At 41.8% G+C, this 20,640-nt stretch overlaps 1 protein-coding gene across 1 annotated transcript; it reads right to left on the reverse strand.

The window, feature by feature from the left end:
- Nucleotides 1-6,975: 6,975 nt before the first annotated feature.
- On the reverse strand, nucleotides 6,976-17,147 carry angel2 (angel homolog 2; the record flags this gene model as incomplete). Its single annotated transcript, XM_080831753.1, is given in 11 exon segments — nucleotides 6,976-7,197; nucleotides 7,363-7,536; nucleotide 8,221; nucleotides 8,225-8,384; nucleotides 9,939-9,978; nucleotides 10,561-10,669; nucleotides 10,824-11,245; nucleotides 12,689-12,758; nucleotides 14,995-15,212; nucleotides 16,768-17,075; nucleotides 17,077-17,147. Coding segments are annotated over 11 exon segments (1,587 nt in total). The 3' UTR covers nucleotides 6,976-7,183.
- Between the last annotated feature and the right edge of the window lie 3,493 nt (nucleotides 17,148-20,640).

The raw sequence follows: 20,640 nt of genomic DNA on the forward strand, positions 1-20,640 counted from the left end.
CTAAACAACATGACCTTGCATAAGTGGTGGGGAATTTGATGAATTCAAAATTGGTAACTTTAGTTTGTTCTTTTTGCTATTTAATTAAGAAATTGGTAACCCTTTGTTGGCCGAATTTATGAACTTTGATGATTCGTTTATGCTTCATTTTTTCATTCAAGAAACTTTAAACAGGGGTTTAAAGTCAAAGTAAAAATAAGTAGCCTACAGGCCATTTCAATGTGCATCCAATTTCCCACCCCTCTGAAAATGTGGGAGACAGTAGAATTAGGTTGGAATTAGGCTAATTAAAACCCAAATCATTTTTGGTGTTTCCATTAAATGTGTGACATAAAACTACACACTACTACTATAACACAATACAAGTGTGTGAAGCTTTTATTGGTGTTTGCCTATGAACTGTTAGCATAAGATCCTAAAGATGATGCCGTTCCAGTACTGATACATGTCAGCAAAGCGATTTGAGTTGAAGGTATATGAAAACCACAGATATTCTTCGGTCCCCTGTCTGATAATAATCAAACTACAAACTGCCACTGGGGCTGTCTGACCTGCTCAACTGGTTAGGCATTCACCTTGTGTTCATGCTCCAGTTGGTCCTATTCGTCATATTGCATTTCATCATCAGAGCAAATGTTCAGGTAAGTGTTCCGGTTGAAAACATTCTGGAAACACTCATCCTGCACCCCCCCCCCCCCCCCCCCCCCCAGACCTACAGCTCCATCAGCTAAAGCACTTCCTGTAGCTTCCATTGATTCTAGCTATACTGTATGTCTGTCCTGACTTCTGACATCAATGGCTTCTCAGCATCCTGTGCCTTCTCCACTGTCCCACCGCAGTAGTCTTTCCATCTGTTAATGGCACCAAACCTGGATCATTTTTGTCAGTAGCCGCACATAAGCTGCTGACTCTCGGCTGCCATAAGAAGTTGTGAGGAGAGCACATTCACCTTCTCTGGACTGCAGACACAAGGTCCTGTCTCTGATAATCTTTTAATTTCAAAAAACTTTTTTAAAACTCATTTGCCCTCAATGGCCATGTTTCCCCACACCTATGACACACATCATGTGATTGACTTCTGATGTGATTTAAATTCACTCATGGGGTGCCTTCCAGCCATCATCTAGGTTCTATTGATTCTCTTCTAGCCCAGTATCCACAGCCTGTTTCACCATGTCAGCCTCTATGTTGTTTAAAACAGTACACAACATTGAAACAGCATCATATGGGTGCAGCTGATACATTTTGCGCAAGCGGTGATCTTAGCTCATGCTCATCCCTGCTTTATGTGGATGCTGCATGTCCATATGACCATTGGTCAATATCTTGTGGCTTTGCAGGTTTATAACAATGCACTGCATTTTCACAAGTATGCCTAGATGTTAAGGCTCTCAATCTGGATGGGCCATCATTAATGTAGTATGACCCTCTGGGTGCCCCGTACCTGGGGCTGTATAAACGTATATGTGTGTTTTAAACAGTTCAGTAAATATGCCAGCAGGCTAAAGATATGCCGTTGTATGAACTAATTTGTAATGCCAATAACTACATGGTGACAGTTGGTTTTATTGTTAAAACAAACTCAGCCTTTGACAAGAAAGTATAGTTGACAGAATAAGCAACTCAAGACTTCAAGTAAAACACAGATTTGGACGTAAATCAACGCATCGGATCGAGTAAGATGACCGATGAACAGGGACAGTGGCGGTTCAACATGGAAATACGCCCCGGGCGAGATCCCCTTATTATAACTAAATAAATGAAAGATAAACTTTGCACAATGGCACAAATCATTTTAGAGAACTTTAAATAACACACTTAAGGCAATCAATGGGAGTAAACATGCCCTTACATGCCCTGACTGCCTACATTCTAAATATCTGTCTTTAGACGCTATATTATCCTATCTTTCAGGGAGGAACAATTAGCTGCTTGGTTACTGCCTAGAATTCTATGCATGCCACACTTCAACTTATTACTGGTAAACTATACTTTGTCACGAAATAGAGTTGTAGTGGCAAATGGCCTACAGAAGATATGAACATTCCGTTGGCTAATTACACGGTCCAACGTCAATCTAAATGATGAACCTAAAACTGAACGTGTAACAGTTTTGTTGCAAAGCACAGTCTTATCGCGAAAATAGATCTCGTGTTTGTTGAGTTAAAACCAATTTATTGTTGTATAATCATAGGCAGCAGAATAGCAGGCTAACAAGAGTTAAACCACCAATTAACATTAGCCCTTCATCATTACATGGAGAACGTAATCAAACAGAGAGAACATAGTGGCATACCTTTATGTTTTGCTCGTTTCTCCTCTCCTTCTTTTTTTTTTCCGAAAATGGGCACCTGACGGCTTTGGCCTTTTCCTATCCATCTCTGTGCTTATTTTGCACTCGACAATCAACAAATTCCCCATCCCCCAAAACTGTCACTTGTACAGAAGTTAAGACTTAACCAATTCACCTTGCCCTTGGTGACACATCATCGTTCAGTATGACCTATTTGTATAAGCCATTTCACACAATTCAGAAAAACAAAAAACGTGCAGGAATTATAGGCCTGTAATTATAACATTATGAATGTGCGTTTTTTGCAGGAAAGTCGAGGTGTGACTATAGCCTACAGTGGATTCCCCCGTCCCCCCACTTGTCCGTTCCAGTTGGGAGACACAGAGCTGAACTTTTCCCCCGCGCTCCTTTCCCCCTTTTCACACATAGATGGCACATTCTTAGCAAGCAGGGGCGCAAGCAGGAGCGCCTACAGCTGCAAGGGGCGCCAATTTGCCAATTCCCCACACAGTGATATGATAGATAATTGAAAACCGGTTCGCGGCCCAGATTATAATTTTTCTTTTTTTGGTCGTGCCGCCCCCCACGCGACTTGAAAAAGTGCCGCCCCGGGCAATCGCCCGGGTCGCCCGTGCCTAAAACCGCCACTGAACAGGGAGAACGCGCAGGACCTTTTTCTGCAGCTCACGCCGGAGGAGCGTTTCGGATTAGCCTTCCAGAGAAGTTTGACTGCAGAATTGGCCCCGGTGGATTCGGCGATTCGAAAGGTACAAAACAGTGTCTGGATTAGATAAAAAAGGATGAGGCATTCCAGGTGAACACATTAATATATTCCATGGGAGATGAGGCAGAGGATATTTTACATGGTCACCGATAGCAGAAGGGGACAAGCTTGTCTACAACAAAGTAATAGACTGTTTCAATAATCATTTCATTGGAGAACACAAGCTAATTTTCGAGAGGACCAGGTTTAACCTGCGAAATCAAGAGCTGGGGGAAACGGCTGAGTGCTTTGTTACTGCAGTGCACAAGTTGGCGGAATATTGCCAGTTTGGAGCCCTCAGAGATGAACTGATACGTGACCGTATAGTAGTGGGCATAAGAGACATTAAACTGTCCGAAAAACTTCAGTTAGATTCGAAATTGACTCTGTCTACAGCTACGAACTTAGTACGACAAAGTGAAACTGTTAAGCTGCAGCAAGTGGTGCTGCGCGGCTCGGGAAACCACACGCACAGCGAGCCCAGTGATGAAGTGCACGCGCTTTCGCCCGCTCGAAGGAAAGAGTGGAATTCAGAACGAAGAGCAAAACATAGTGCTGCTGGAACATCAGGGATGTGCCATAAATGTGGGAGGATGCCATACCATAGTTGGAAAGACTGTCCGGCCAAGGAGGCTGAATGTAGGAAATGTCGCCCAAATAGCAAGATACTGCCTGTAGTAGGACAGATGCAGAATAACCTAGAAAGTAAAGATAAAAAGACCACTCAGTCTGTGTTTGTCATTGACAACTTAGCCAGGCCACTGCTGGGCTTACCAGCAGTCACAGCACTGCACCTCATTGCACGAGTGGATGCAGTTGAAGAACAAGGGGAGAAAGACGAGCCAGGGGAGGTCTTCAAAAAGAAGTTTCCGAAGGTGTTCAGTGGATTAGGGAGACTTGAAGCCGATTACCAAATCCGCCTGAATGAAGAAGCCGCCCCTTATGCTCTGTCCACCCCTCGTCGCATACCAATTCCCTTAACTGACAAAGTCAAGGATGAGCTGGAAAGAATGGAAAAGATGGGGGTCATATGGGGACAGGAATAGTAGTGGTCCCAAAACCCAATGGTACGATAAGACTCTGTGTTGACCTTACCAAATTCAATGAGGGAGTGTGCAGAGAAAGACACATATAACCCTCAGTGGACCATTCATTAGCCCAGCTGAATGGTGCGTTGGTGTTGTGGGTTTTGGGAAATACCCTTAGCACAGGAGAGCAGGGAGCTCACAACATTTATCACCCCCTTTGGCCGATTTTGTTTTAATGTCCTCCCTTTCGGAATTAACTCAGGGCCCGAACATTTTCAGAGATGCATGTCCCAGCTCTTAGAGGGGCTGAGTGGGGTGATATGCCATGCAGATGATATCCTCATATGTGGAGAAAATAGGGTACAACATGATGAACGTCTCACAGCCGTCTTGACACGTCTCTAGGAGGCGGGTCTAACACTAAATGAAAAGTGTACCTTTGCACAGCCTGAAGTTCTGTTTGTGGGACACAAAATCAGTGCGGGAGCCATAGAACCTGACCCCGGGAAAATCAGAGCTATCAAAGACATGCCCATCCCACAGAATACAGCAGATGTTAGGCGTTTCTTGGGAATGGTAACATACATTGCAAAGTTTATGCCTAAATTTGCAGACACCACCAAACCGCTCAGAGACTTGCTGTCAAAGAACAATGAGTGGTCTTGGGCCCACAGGCAACAGACATCATTTGAAAACCTCAAGAAGGAGCTGGCATCAGTGTTGGCTCAGTAGAGCCACAAGCCAAAACAAAAGTGTCTGCAGACGCATCATCCTTTGGCCTGGGTGCTGTCCTTATGCAGAGACAGGATAACATGGAGTGGCGTCCAATCGCATACATTTCCCGAAGCCTCTCTGAAACAGAGCAACGTTATGCCCAGGTTGAAAAGGAGTCGTTAGCCGTCACCTGGGCATGTGAAAGGTTGAGTAGATACCTCATAGGCCTATCATTCACGATAGAGACAGACCATAAACCACTACTGGCCCTGTTGGGGACAAAAGCATTGGATGATTTACCTCCCAGAGTGCAGCGATTCCGCCTCAGACTGCTGAGGTTCACATACGATATAACTTATGTGCCAGGAAAGGCGCTCATCACAGCTGATGCACTCTCCAGGGCTCCTGAGAGACGCCCACTGACCGAAGAAGAGGCACAGCTTGAAGGGGAAGTGCAGGTATTTATCAATATGATACGTGAAAACTTACCTGCATCCCAGTGTAAACTTCAACAGATAGCAGAACACCAACAGCAGGATTCCATCTGCAGCCAGCTGATGTCACAGTGCAAGAGAGGGTGGCCACGGCAAGAAGAGCTGCCAGGGACCATCGCCAGCAGAACTCCTGATGGGCAGGAGACTGCGCTCACCATTGCCAGTCTCACCTGTTCAACTCAAACCTCAATGGCCAAACAGGAAGGTATTTGCAGACAAGGACAAACAGCTGAAACACACACAGGCAGTTGACTTTAACCACAAACACAGAGCTACTGTGAGACCAGAACTAAAAGCAGGTCAACGAGTCTGGATCACAAACACAAAAGAATCTGCCACTGTGCTGACAAAAGCAGACACTCCCCGCTCCTATGTAGTGGAAACAGACTCAGAAAAGGTAAGAAGAAACAAAGCACACCTCAGACCCCTCCCGGAGATACAAGCCCCACCACCGGCTGTGGAGGACACAGAACCGGCAGCAGGCCCAGAAGAAGGGGAAGGGGCGGGGGAGAGGATGCAGAGGGCCTACCCAAGGAGAGAGGTGAAAGCCCCAGAGTGGCTTAAATATTTTGTTATCTAGCACCTAGAATTTAAACATGTTCATGTTTAATCCGTCTGATATCTGTGGTTCAGGTTTAATAATTGCAACAGAATATGTGACCTACAGTTAAGGCAGTTCTGCCAGTGAATTTTCATTTAAGGCTTTATTACCACTTTGGGGAAAGGGGAGATGTAGTATGACCCTCTGGGTGCCCCGTACCTGGGGCTGTATAAACATATGTACATGTATGTGTGTTGTGATTTTAACAGTTCAGTAAATATGTCAGCAGGCTAAAGATATGCCGTTGTCTGAACTAATTTGTAATGCCAATTACTACAATTAACACTTGTTGTTCTAAACATTCAAGCCCCTTTCTAGCTCAGTCTTTTCATGTTTCAATTTCGCCAGTGGCCGCATGAAGTGCAACTGATGTCATGGATTTGAGTGCAGGCCAACAGATCCTTCTTCTCTCTACTTCCGGGCCCACTGTAGGGGGGTTCACTTGGAGGCTCTGGGTACTGTGAAGTGCCTCCAGACCCTGCTTCTCCTGTGTCTGACCAGGTGCTGCTCCTGTGCACTGTCAAGAACCTAAGGGAATACTGGAATTCCTTGGATGAATTAGTCTCTCAAAAAATGTACTGTTGATTGGCCATACATGAATGAGGTTGTGTATGAAATTTGACCACAGGACCTGGATGACATCATTAGTGTATTGGGCTATAGTTGTGAAGCTTTTCAATATGGATTTCAATTGTAAGTCGTAAGAGTTTTATGCTAGCAACGTCATAATGCTTGGTATGTTAAATAAATACGAGATATTGGATCTCCGCTCTGTGTGCAGACTTCTATTGTTTTCAAAGGTGAGGAATGGCATTGTCACACTGAGCCAGAACTGAATAGATTCACACTTTTAATCCCAGGCAAGGGTTTAGATAGATAGATGGATACTTTATTAATCCCGAGGGAAATTCATGTATACATTCATGTAGTTACATCCAAACATAATTGGATAGTATGAGGCAAAAGTTATACAATTCACCCAGAGGATGGTTCAACCTGTGCAGCAAGTGCTGTCAGGAAGTCCCAAAAGGAAGATCAATAGGTCTTTACTGTTAACATTTTTTTGTACTATTGCCATATATTTTCACAAAAGTCTAAAAGGTCCAGGTTTAGGAATGAATCAACAAAAGAACAGGTACATGTGGCCATCCATGACACTGAATGAAGCAGCCAGCCGTTTTACAATGCTCCATGAAGGATCTGGTAATGTTGTGCAGGTGGTACAAGGATTGTGGACCAAATCATAGAAGCCTTAGTGTGGAGAATACACTTTGGGAGCATCTGGTGGTCTCAGCGATCCTTTGCTGAAATATAGACAGAAACATTTCTGTTATATCATCAAAACTTTTATCAGGATCACAATTGGTTCACAATGGTTACTGTATTTACATAAATCTTTACCGGTAATTCTCAAGGTTATTTGAATTGGTAATTTAAGTTTATTTAAGTGACATTCTGTTATCTCATACTTGTTAACAATAATGTTGTTTCAGGTTGCCGCAGTCTGAAACGGGCCAGCAAAGGCAGGTGGTCTGAGGAGTTGTTTTCATTGGGCAACCCGTTGACTGTGTGAAGATCAGTTTCATCGAATAAGGCAAGCCTGGTCAGCAAGTGCAGACCTTCCCCAGACAGGACATTGGATTCTGAAAGAAAACATGACACCTTAAAATCCAACCATTCAATTCAATTGTATTTATATAGAGCCAAAACAATAAAAGTGTCTCTGGGTGCTTTACAGAGCCCAGGGCCTGAACCCTGGATATCAAAAACCCTGGATATCAAAAATACATTTTCAAATCATAATAATCTCATGAGAAAAAGTGTCTTTGACTAATGTTAATTAAAAACAAAATAATAAAAATGCAAGGCTGCCAATATTTCCTGCCACAACTGACTTCTGACCTTAAGGATGTGTCCCTGACTTTAAGGATGTGTCCCTGACTTTAAGGATGTGCCCCTTGATGCTGTATACCTGACCTTAAGGATGTGTACCTGACTTTAAGGATGTGTACCTGACTTTAAGGATGTGTCCCTGACTTTAAGGATGTGTACCTGACTTTAAGGATGTGTCCCTGACTTTAAGGATGTGTACCTGACTTTAAAGATGTGTACCTGACTTTAAGGATGTGTCCCTGACTTTAAGGATGTGTACCTGACTTTAAGGATGTGTCCCTGACTTTAAGGATGTGTCCCTGACTTTAAGGATGTGTCCCTGACTTTAAGGATGTGTCCCTTGATGCTGTGTACCTGACTTTAAGGATGAGTCCCTGACCTTAAGGATGTGTACCTGACTTTAAGGATGTGTCCCTTGATGCTGTGTACCTGACTTTAAGGATGTGTACCTGACTTTATGGATGCTGCTGAATAAAATATGTAGTCCACAGTCATCCCCCTATTTGAGTGACAGGTTGTGATCTCTGGTTGTCCTCTTTTTGAAGAATGATGGGAGTAGGCAGAGGTGAGATTCAAGCTATGCTCAATACAAGGCCTGCTAACAAAAGAACCACAGTGAAAAAAACGTGTCATGCCCAGCAAAACTTCTGTAAGTAATGATCACTACTAATCTGGTTGCTCTCCACAACTGTGGTCAAGGACAGTTGAAGTCCTGTTAATATTAGTTATTAAAACATTTTGTGCCCATTAATTATAGCTATTACTTTGTTGCAGGACAGCAGATATGAGTTTGCGGAACTATGCAGGATATGCATGAGAGACAGAAATTACTATTATTAACCCACAATTGTATGTGAATACAATTTTGATATTCGAGGCATAGGGTGACAACATGCTACACATGCTTTAACTGCTCTTGCAAGTATAAAATGTTGCTCTGTGATCGGCACAGTACAATCTTATAGTTTTGTTAAAATCACTTTTTTGCAAGATTAATAAATAAATGGACCAAATGATAAAAAGACCACTAATACTTCATTGTCCAGTCTTTTATTATAAAAGTAAAGTATATTCTTCTTTTCAGGAGCTCTAGCTTTTTCACTCAGCTAGCCCATTTTGTCACACTATCATTCTTTGCTAACTGCCCATCAAGCGGCTTTAAGAACGAATAACATTTGGGCAGATAGATTTTTGACAATCAATTAGAGTTCAATTTTTTAAATGTGCAATTTTTGGGAAGATGACTGAAAACACACAGTTAATATTTATCGACTGAGCTTGACTGGACTTGACTAGGCCACACACATTTAAAATTAGCCTGGATACCAGCCTGAACTCCGCCCACAAAATTTTTGGTCTGGAGATTCAGTCTGGAGTCGAGTTAGTTGGGAGGGTTTAAACGGCCCCGAAAAGTGATCTGACCATTCAAATTGTAAGGGCGGGCTTTATACGTTGATGGACAGGTATAGATAGAATACCGGTATACATCGAACAAAGATGGCGCCGTCTCGGAAGCTTAGTGGGACATATTTTATATGATTTAAGCTATCTACACGACTTTTATATGTCTACATTGACTCGGTTAGTTGTGTATACGCAAAATGAGTGTTGCCCAGGATTATGGGTCTTAACTGAAGCACTCTAGAGCATTATTGATAGGTTATGCTAACGCGTAGAAAAAAAAAACATTCAAACGAATGGTAGCTTCTAGCCTTGAGTGCTAATTAAGTAACGTCTCAACAGATATGACAGCGCATTCATTTTGAAAGAGGAACAGAGAAACGCGATCAAGGCATTTGTCGATTGAAAAGATGTTTTTGCCGTCCTTCCTACGGGATCAGGTAAAAGTTTAATCTATCAGATGGAAATACTACGTTGCTCTGATTGGTTCTAGGTATCCAATTCAGCGAAGAGGAATTTTCTTTCCTGGTTCGTTGAAACACGCCCCATAATCACAGCCCAATAGTCCGGTCTCAGACTCATATTCTGACTAGAATTATGAGTATGACATCGTCAGGCTAATTTAAAATAGATCTAGTCATTGAAATGCTGAGCATATGGTCACCCTAATTATGTAATAAACCTACAGTAATATACTCTACAACAACAACAACAACAAATATATGAATGAAATGACCCACAGATAACTTACCCTTTAATTCTGGAACCTTCACAATTACTTATGGCACCGTCTATAAAAAAATATTTGAAGGAAACAATATTGTTTTTAAAAATGTAATTCATTTACATTTAGCAGCAATATTCTTTTCCAAAAACACAATGTACATGGAATATGTAATTTATCAGTATCTGAGCTTCCTCTGAAGGAAACATTGGTGTTCTGACATTTCATGTTACAAAATATTATAGTTATATTGACATGCACACAGTGTTCGTTTCTGTTGAAATGAGGATGGACTTTAACTTTGATACCATGCAAATGCTTGTATCATGGGATAAAGAAATTTGCCGTGAGTAAGTTACGCACGTGGTGAAAGCCTATTGTGTTGCGCTTTCCCTCTCACCTTCGAAAACAATGGCTTTAAGTTTTTGGTTTTCTCACATTAAAGTTAATTTGTATACGTGACCTACATATACTTTTTATGAACTTTTTTTTACATTGAAATGAATTAATATCAATATATAGTGCTTGCAACTCATTTTAACAGAAAGTTAAACAAAATGGCTCCAGATGAATTGACTGCACAGCTACGGAACCCTTCCACAGCACCGAAATATAGCAATGAGAGAAAAGATATAGCACTTCTGCTTACGTGAGGTAGGACCCTCATACTGGCACTGCTGGCTAATGCCCAGATGTTGGGGCCAGAGGGGCGCACTAAGAATGCGCTGCCCTTTAGGGATGACATCCTGCCCAGACACCTGAATGAAATATGAATTATACATTTTCAGCTTGTGACTCAAAGGTTATGTTTCATTATATAAATGATCAATACTCTGGATACTGGATGTTTTAGTACTTTTCTGATGTGCTCTTTTGTGTGCAGCTCAGCAGTTGCATACTGCAGGTACTCACCTTGCCACTGGGCATCCCATGATACTCAAGCTTGCTCTCTCTGATAAAGCGATAAAGAGGAGACCAAGGCACAGAGTTAAAGTCCCCACAGAGTATGACCGGACAAGTGCTACCATCTGACTCCTTTGCTACATGACTTATCTCTGCCAGCAGCAGACCAAGTTGAGCCAACTTGATGTCCCCACGCCGTGGATTGTATAGAAGGTGTGTATTAGCCACACAGAGGCGATTAGTGATGCCCTTCTCTACCCTGGGCTGTAGGAGTAGCACCAAACCCACATTATCCCGGTCCAGTAAGGGAATGCCCGTTTTGAAGTACTCCACAGGGTGGCAAGACACCAGAGAGAAGGAGTCTTGTTTGAAGACCACAGCACAGCCATCTGGCTTCTTTCCCGTCCTTTTCTTATACTCACAGTGGTATCCTAAGGAAAATACACAACATGACAGGTGTATTTTATTCACCATCTTTTACAAGAATCTTAAATTACTTTAATATGTTAAAAAACTACCCATACCCATGCAATAATTGAGTGTCCTTTATTATTATAACTGTGGAAGCTTGCCGGTGAGGAAAAATATTTCATGTCTTATATGTTTTTGATAACATCCGGCAAAAAAACAATATTTACATTATTTTGTTAACCTCCCGCAAATACTGAGGACCAAGTGCCAAACCTGGGCAGACAGGGCGTTTTCGGTCGCCCCCCCTCCCTGTGGAACTCATCCCCAAACCACTTGAAAAATGGCCCCACACTGTCATCATATCAAAGGCTCTTAAAACCCACCTCTTCAGCCTTGCCTTCCCCAACTTCCCCTTTATTCTTTAGTTTTTACCTTTTATGTCTTGATTACCGAATTTGTTGTTTGTTTTCTTTTATCCCACAGACTTTAAAGCATCTTTTAGAATGTTGAAAAGCGCTATATAAGTGTGAGCGTATTTATTATTGTATTATTATTATACTTGATTAATGTCAGATAGAAATTTGTGTTGAAAGTTCTTTGTTCTATGTGTGCATGCAAGTGGCACAAGAGAGTGACATAAGAAGAGGGGGAAAGTTTCCCTGAAATTTCACGTGTAGTTGTTACAGTTGGATTTGCAGTTCTATTTTGCCCTTCGTAAAAGTAGAACAATGATCAAAAGAGGATAGGGTGAGTGGGAGGCTTCAGAGGGGAAAGAATGTAGGCCTCCACCCTATGTCAACTGCAACTTTATCCACAGCTGCCCGTGATGGGGCAAGGTCCAGCAGTAGGATTCAAGGGTGATATTTCTGGGGTTGCAGAGGTGAAGAAAGAATATAGAGGAAAGCTAGAACAGATAGTAGAGCAGGTGGAGCGGAGGTATTCAGAGAAATGTTTTAGGAATGTGTCAATTTGAGCAGATGAAAGAAAGTGTAGAGAATGTTGATACAGGAGTGGTGATGGGATTAGGGAAACCACCCTTGGTATCAGAGTTGTGGGAGGTCGGTAAGAAGTATGGTTACTTAGCAGCAGGACATCCAGAAAGGGTCAAGAGAAAAATGTAATCGGAGATAGTGAGAAAACAAGAAATTGAGAGGACATCGGGGGTTGAGGAGAAGGTGTTGGAAAAAGCAAGGGGGTTAGCTGATAACCAAGGGCAGAAGGCACACGGAGGTATCTCAAGTAAATGAGAAGAAAAAGTTGAAGGAAGAGAGAGACAGAGAGAGATGGGGTACAGGCTGTAGTCCGTAATTATGCCCTTATTTACACAACGTCACCAAACTCACTACCAGCCCTGGGGACATACAGATGTGGCAGGGTTAATCTCAAGATTTCCCAATAATATTCTAGAAAATAACAACATTTCTAGCTGGATAAATACATGTGTTCAATGTGGTAATCAGCACCTAAAGACTCCAGGGTGGGTTTAATCTGGGTTTCATAGTGGTCCTCCTGTACCTCTTGAAGACACAAAATCTATGGAGACACAATTACACATGTAAAGGTTAACTGCACCATAATGACAAACATGACAGTCTGTTCTTGGGCTGTAGATGGGATTACTTCACTTATTTTCTTACAAAATATACAGTGGCTTGCAAAACGTTTCCAACCCCCTGAAATTCATCACGACTTACAAAAGATGCTCACACATATTTTCCAAAACAGTATTTTCATTATGAACGCTAATACTGTGGTATATTTCTAAAAGCTAAATAAGGTAAATGTGTCTATTATGCATCAATACATTTTTTAATAGTCTGCTAGCATAATACGTTTTTAGGGTTTTCAATCCCTAAGCATTAATACAAGGTAGAACATTTTTGTCACCGCCCTTGCCACGCCCCCGTCATCTGATCGCATATTTTGCCAATATCATTTCAAACTCTCTCTAACCGTTGCTGCCACGCCCCCGTCATCTGATAGCAAATTTTGCCAATATCATTTTAAACTGTGGCAGCTGTGCCCTACTGGTTAGGGTTTCGGGCTGGTAACCGGAGGGTGGCTGGTTCGATCCCCGACCAGTAGGAAAAATGTGGGCGGGGGAAGTGGTAGAGCACTGCTCTCCCATGCCCACATCCACGGCTGAGGTGCCCTTGTTGAGCAAGGCACCTAACTCTGATCACTGCTCCCCGGGCGCCGCTAAAGGCAGCTCACTGCTCCGGGTTAGTGTGCCCCACTGTGTGCTTCACTACCCTGGATGGGTAAAATCCAGAGACTAAATTCAGAGTGTGTGTGTGTGTCACTATCTCTGCCGTTAAAACAGTCACTAGTCACTTTTGCTGTAAAAACAGCCTTTAAGGCAGGGGTCTTCAACTTATTTCAGCCCAAGGACACCTTGGCTGAGAGAGAGACTGAGCAGGGACCCCCACCCCGGCCGCCCCAAATTTGGGCCTGATATTCATATATTTTATTTGGAACTAAGTGTCAGTCACACACACACACACACACACACACACACACTGTTTTTTTTTTACGTGACTGAACATGGTTGTGAGTTATTGTGAATACGCTCATTAACGTTTGAACAATGTTGAGAGTTATTGTGAACACGTTTAATAAAGTTTGACTGACTGACTGGTTTGCTTCGCTTAATGCACCCTATAGTCCGGTTTATTATACATAAAAAAAGATCGAGAATAGACCATTCATTGACAGTGCGCCTTATAATCCAGTGTGCCCTATAGTGCGGAAAATACGGGTATATGGTATATCCTTTCTTTATTAGCCTATGAAGGTTCTGTATTAGCCTAGGAAGTTACATGTTAATGTTGCTTTACTAGCATGACTTTGCACAGTAGAATATAGTATAGTAGAATATAATTTATAGCACATACAGTATAACTGCAAACTAATGTCGATTAACACAACAACTTTACCTTTTTAAGAAAAGACACACACTCCCATTGTCTCCCAGTGGCAGGCTACAACATAGGCCTACTGTATCCTGCCCTTCTCACAGCATCTGGCCCTTCTTTTAGATCAGATCCACTTTTCTAGTATAATCAGCTTCACAATTACATTTACAATAACAGCTTCACAATTTAATTAGCTTTACTATTGTTTTCAAAGCATTGAGCTAACCTTTTACAACTGTATTAGGGCTCAATGCTCTCTTCACCTGTTTTTTTTTTATTTTTTATCCCTGCCCACATAAAGAGGGCCCTTAGATTTCTGACTTCAGTAGACTTTACAGATGTTGGATGTTGGTTTCTGTTTCTATTAACAGGGAGTCTTTTCTTGCCCCGGTCACTATTGTGCTTGCTCTAAGGGGGTTCTGGCCCTGGGCTCTGTAAAGCGCCTAGAGACACTATATAAATAAAACTGATACGTGCTTATGGCTGGGGGAAAAGGGCAGGACAGCTGCAGATCCCAAGTCCCCCATGTCATCAGAAATGTAATAAAGGTATAACTGTTCGTTTGTACTGTAATTTCTTTTTTTAACTGACCAGTGACCTAAAAGTTACTTAAAAAACCTAACCGCATAACATTTAACCAAATTTTCTTTTAATGTTACTTTCTTTTAATAATTGCAAAAATGGTGGTGACTTTCAGGGGGTTTGCATACTTTTGCAAGCAACTGTAACAGCAGGTGCAAATAAAGATGATGGCTGAATGGTAGACAAAATTAGTTGAGATGATAGCCTAACCAACTATTAATTTTAAATATTAGAATTAACGCTACATTACATAAGCAATATAAACAACTTACATCAGAATTGTGCCGTTGTATCTCTTTGATTATATTTGTATAGCGGTAATTCCAGTCGAGGATGGGCAAGGAACAATGTTTGTACAGGTGGGCGTTGTCTTGTAACAGCTTTTGTGAAAGGATGTTGTAGGACATCACAGAAAAGTCGAAGAACCTCCCCTTAAGGGATTGACATCTTCCACTGATGTGCGAGAAGTCCTCCCATTGCCTCTCTTCTTCTGCAGAGAAAAAATATGGCCTGAAGTGAGCAGGCTATTTGTCGTGTGAAAAGACTACTACCACAGCCTGTCAACAGAGAGCATGTTCACTTCCTATTAATGCCATTGTAGCAAATTGGGCTGCAATTCACCTAGAGGGCGTTCGTGAGATGATGGGGAGTGAATGGAGCTAAATGGCTTAAATAATGATTTACACCTGCTTCAAGTCAAACAAGACCATATCTTATTGTAGGCAAATAACATATCAATTGTATGTTATTACATGAAATTAAAAACTAATGTGTTTTGGTGTTTCATTCAGCAAAGATGATTGGTCCACTAGCTCAGACAAGTTGCAACCATTTTCATCAACTCCTGTGCTCTGGTGGCAGCATTCGAAGTGTTTGGTGCGGAGATGATCCAGGGAAACTACATAGTTGGGCCCAAGTGGCCGGCTATGAATAAAAGAATAGGAGTCAGTGGGTAGCATTTATATGGTGAAAGCCATAGATAGTTTGCTCATGCCGATATAAAGGGGAGCGTGCCTATCTTCTCACGGCCCTATGTTCCCACAGCCCAATGTTCCCACATTTCTAGATTTTTCTGAAAATTGAACCCTATGGTCCCACATTTCTTGTTAAGCCGTTATCGGGACAAAAATGCCTGCAAGTGCATGCACCAAGTAAATGATCAATTCCTCCACAATTATAAGGCCAATTTGCATGTTCTTGACATCTACAAACATCTATATGTCAGAGAATGTATTCCCACGGTCAGAAATAGTCTGTCTGTTACTCTGCTAACCTTAACCATACTTACACCTAACCTCACCTGTGCCATTGGTCACCCAGCCCTCTCCCAGTATCCACTTTCACCTAACCCTAACTATTTGCATAGGTCTGTGGGAACATAGAGCCTAATTTTCTAAATTGCCAGTGAAAAACAAAATCCTTAGAAATGAGGGAACATAGGGCTGACCCCATAAAGTAGCTAGCATTATTAATGCTCATCTGGCTAGTGAAGCTAGAGTTAGAAATGTAATGGTAATCACCATAGGCAAATAATAGTAGCCAATAGTATTATTATATAGTAGTACATTTTTCTCAGTTTTATCTTAGTGGGCTAGCGCATGTCATAAAGTGGCTTGCAATGAGTCATGTCACCAGCACCACAAAACTAAGTCTCTAATTCTAACAAACAGCATACAAAAAATAAAGCGGTGCTGTTCTTATTTCTATGGTGAAATATGTCTAAAACAGAATTGATATTTCATTTCCAGAGAACACTTGCAATCTCTGACTGCACTTGTAGTCTGTTAGTTTTCGGGATATTTTAGAGATATAATGGGTCTGTGATGATCAGTATACAGAGACGACATACACGTGTATTTTAATTAACATAATCGAATGCGGGGTCTGTCAAGCAGTTAAAAAAAAACCATTAATTCTCCCCATTCATCGTGCAAAAATGCCAATCCGCTGCATACAAAATCACCACGCTCACTCCCACACTCTGTTACGCACAAGATTAACGGGAACAACAGCACATGTGTTCTAAAGATCGTAAGAGAACCTGCCTGAAATAGGACTTTGGGAAGTCTTGCGACTAGGACTATTGGTATTTGATGAAGGTTTCTTCTGACACCATTGGCGATGGTTCAATGACTTCCTTAACCTTTTAGTAGGGCGGTCTTCGTCAGAAATGCTGAATAGAGTCCTGGCGAGGTAATAACTCCTTGCACAGTAAAAGTTTAAAAGGGGTCTGAGAGCGAGTTTGTCCTTAACTGTGTGTTGATGTCGCCACGAAGCTCCGGTCACTTTTTGAATGAAATCGCTGCGACAGCAACTGATAAGGAAAAAGGGACAACATGCTTGGGACCACATGGTTGGGATTGTAAGGGTTTCTCCAAAGAAAGGTATGCCTCGGAAGGTGTAGACTGGAGCTAAATGAGGTCATCGAGTCCAACTTGATAGTAGATAGGAAGGAAACACTGTTAAGCTAACTAAGTTTGGTTAGAACCAGTGAACCAAGTGTAGCCTCCTTCTTCTTCTTCTTCTTCTGTAGTGTTACTGGCAGTTTACAAACAATGTGTACTACCGCCATCTATAGGACTTGAGGTGCGATCAATTGGATGTCAAAATAATAATAAAGGAAAAACAACAGAAAACAACAAACTTAAATCCTATTTGCTAATTTGCTTCTTTAATGAACGTTGGCTGTCAATTGTCGAGAATGTAGATAAAACAAATTATATATATATAATAATAAAGGAAACCACGTATCAGTTTTATTTATATAGTGTAATAAAGGGAAAACAACCAACTTAAATCCTATCTGCTAATTTTGTTTCTTTAATGAAAATAATGAAAGCACTAGTTATGTTTTCTGACCTAGGCTGACCTTATAAGGTGTCTAATGATAAAACCTTCTTGACTTTCTCCACTTCCCTCTTTACTTTTTCTCTTTGTCTGGAAAATTTAAACACCATAAAAGATGTTCAACATCTTCTGTTACTCCACAAATCTCACACGTTTACATATTGTATGCAAGTTGCTATTTAAACCAGTATGGCCTATTCTCATCCTTGTAAACCAAACCTCCTCCTGAGTCCTGTCTGTTCGAGTAGCTGGATTTGCTATTTGAAATATCTTTTTGAATTTTGTACAGGTGTCTACCCTTTACCTCCTTATCCCATTCTGTTTGACATATGATTTAAATGTTGTGTTGAATGAGTACCTTGATTTCTGACTTACTGAGTGGAATATTTAACTGAATAACCTCTTCTTTTGTTGCCTCTTTTGCCAGCTTATCGGCTTTCTCGTTTCCATCTATTCCTTTATGGGCAGGGACCCACACAAACTGAATTGATATTCCCTGTTCATTGGTTTTAAAAATGATGCTGTTAATTTCATTTAATCCTGTCTGCATGATGATTCTCCACTTTGAATGGATGTGAGAGATGATAGAGAGTCAGAACAAACAACTGCCTTAGGGGGCCTGACTTCTTCTATCCACTGTAATGCAATGATAATTGCCATCATTTCAGCTGCAAATATGGACAAGTGATCTGATGGTCTATTTTTGATACAAATTTCATGATCATGGATACAAACTGCTATACCCGTTTTACCCTCTGAATCTTAAGATGCATCTGTATAAATCTGTGTCACGTCATTGTATCTCCTTTCCAGATATTGCTCTACATTCTGGTACATTCCTCCAGATTTAGCTATTTCTTTAGTTTCCATGTTTACCATAGGGGAGCAAAACAACCAAGGAATTGTTACCAGGGGCACAGTCTCGCTACAGTCGATTTCACTAATTTCCAAATAATTTGCTATTTTGTTACCATCCCAACCAAAGCTACACTTCTGGGATCTTCCATACTCCCAACAATCATTGAGAATATTCTTGGTAGGGTGTGACATATCATGCCTTTTTAAATTAACCCAGTAAGCCATACTCAAATTGATGCGTCTTAGACTTAATGGCATTTCTCCTGACTCTATTTGTAAAGCTGGTATGGGAGAAGTTCTAAATGCCCCACAACATATCCTCAGACCTTGTGCCTGCACTCTATTGATCTCATTAAGCAGTGTTTTAGACGCTGAACGGTAAACTATACACCCATAATCTAAAACTGATCTTATCAGTGCAATATAAATTATTTTAAGGGACATCCCTGAAGCTCCCCTGTACCCTGCTAAACATTTCAATACATGTATTCCCTTCTTGCATTTTTCAATTATTTTCTGAATGTGTTCCTTAAATGTTAACTTTGCATCCAGCCACACTCCTAGGTACCTTATAATGCTAACTTGTTTCAATGGCTGGTTGTACAGCTTAAGCTCCATTGTAGGCTTCATTCGTTTCTTTGAAAAACAAATAAATTGAGTTTTCTCAATAGATAAATGAAAACCCCATTCACATGCCCATTTTTCTTCTTTGTTTATAGCCAATTGCATTTTAGTTCTAATATGATCTATATTTCGTCCTTTTACCCATAAAGCTCCATCATCAGCATATAATGCTCTATTAATTCTAGCATCTTTTATTGTACTAAAAATTTAATTTATCATAATGTTGTCCTTCCAGAGGGTTCAGCAGTGAGATCCGGCGTCCCAGGCTCACTCCCTAGATGCCATCACTCATCCGACAGCCCAGGTGGAGTCCTTCCACTTAGTCCACAGCCACTGAATTCTCTTTTCAGCAGCCCTGAAAAGGTCTTTGACTGCCTACCTGTGGGCCATACCCCGCACTCCCATCTCTCGGAAAAGCCTGGATGTTGAGGTGGCTACAAATCCTCTGCAGCCTACTTCAACTGGGCAGACCTTAGCTTTCCAACCTTATTGTTGTGCATCTGCGGCAAGCTCCGCATACCTTGGCTTTTTGCGCTCGTAGGCCTCCTCCACCACACTCTCACAGGGCGCCATGAGCTCAACGATATTCACCTGCTTGTGTGAGGTCGACCAAAGCACAAGGTTAGGTTGGTTTGTTGGTAGGTTTGTTGTTTCTATTTTTGCTGGAAAGCGGAGCTTCTGGCCTAGGTCTGCCAGCATCTTCCAGTCCCGTGCCCCACCTAGCTGTCCAGTTTCTGGTCTTGAGGTGGTGAGAGTGGCTTGGCCCCCGCCCGGACAAATGTTGTTGCCGGCCTACGACATGGTGGAGGAAGGGCATTGACGCTCATCCGTCGACTCTCCAGCACTTCCGCAAGACACTGTAGCACCTGGTTGTGCCGCCAGGTGTACTTGCCTTGAGTGAGGCTGGTCTTACAGCCCACCAGGATGTGCTTTAGTGTAGCTGGAGTCGGGCAGAGGGAGCATGTGGGGTCTTCTCCGACCACTGGCTAAGATTCTTGGGAGACGGCAGTACATCATAAGCGACAGGGATTAAAATTAACGTCGTCCCGTCGTCCCGGGGCCGTATTCAATTGTCATTGGGACGATCAACAATTTAATTTGGGACGACAAGAATTTCAGCCCGCTTTTTATTGCACTTGCAACTCATTTAAACGGAAAAGAAACGCAATTTCAATGTCCTTGAATGAAGACATTAGACACTGACAATAAATCTGACTTGACTTGAAATGGACTCGCGCCTCACGTTTGTGTTCTATTAGTGACAACAGTGGCGGTCCGTGCATTTCACGACTAGGCCTTCAGTGATGTCCTACTACACGATGTTAAAGGCACCCAGTGCAACTTTATGTAAACATTCAATGAAAAATAAACATTCAATTTCTAGTCTTTTTTACACGTAGTAAGTTTCAATAACTCCATACCATTACATATCGACATTCAAGGAGCAAAGATGAGACGTCGTTGTGTGGTGAGAACTGATAGAAAATCGTAAACAACAACAATCGCCGGTGGGGAGAAGCCATTTTTCCATTGACTGGAAGCCTGCTTTATTTATTGTAGGTTACAAAAAATAAAGAAAATGGCGGCGA

Source organism: Sprattus sprattus (genome assembly GCF_963457725.1).
Source record: "Sprattus sprattus genome assembly, chromosome: 2".
NCBI lineage: Eukaryota > Metazoa > Chordata > Actinopteri > Clupeiformes > Clupeidae > Sprattus > Sprattus sprattus.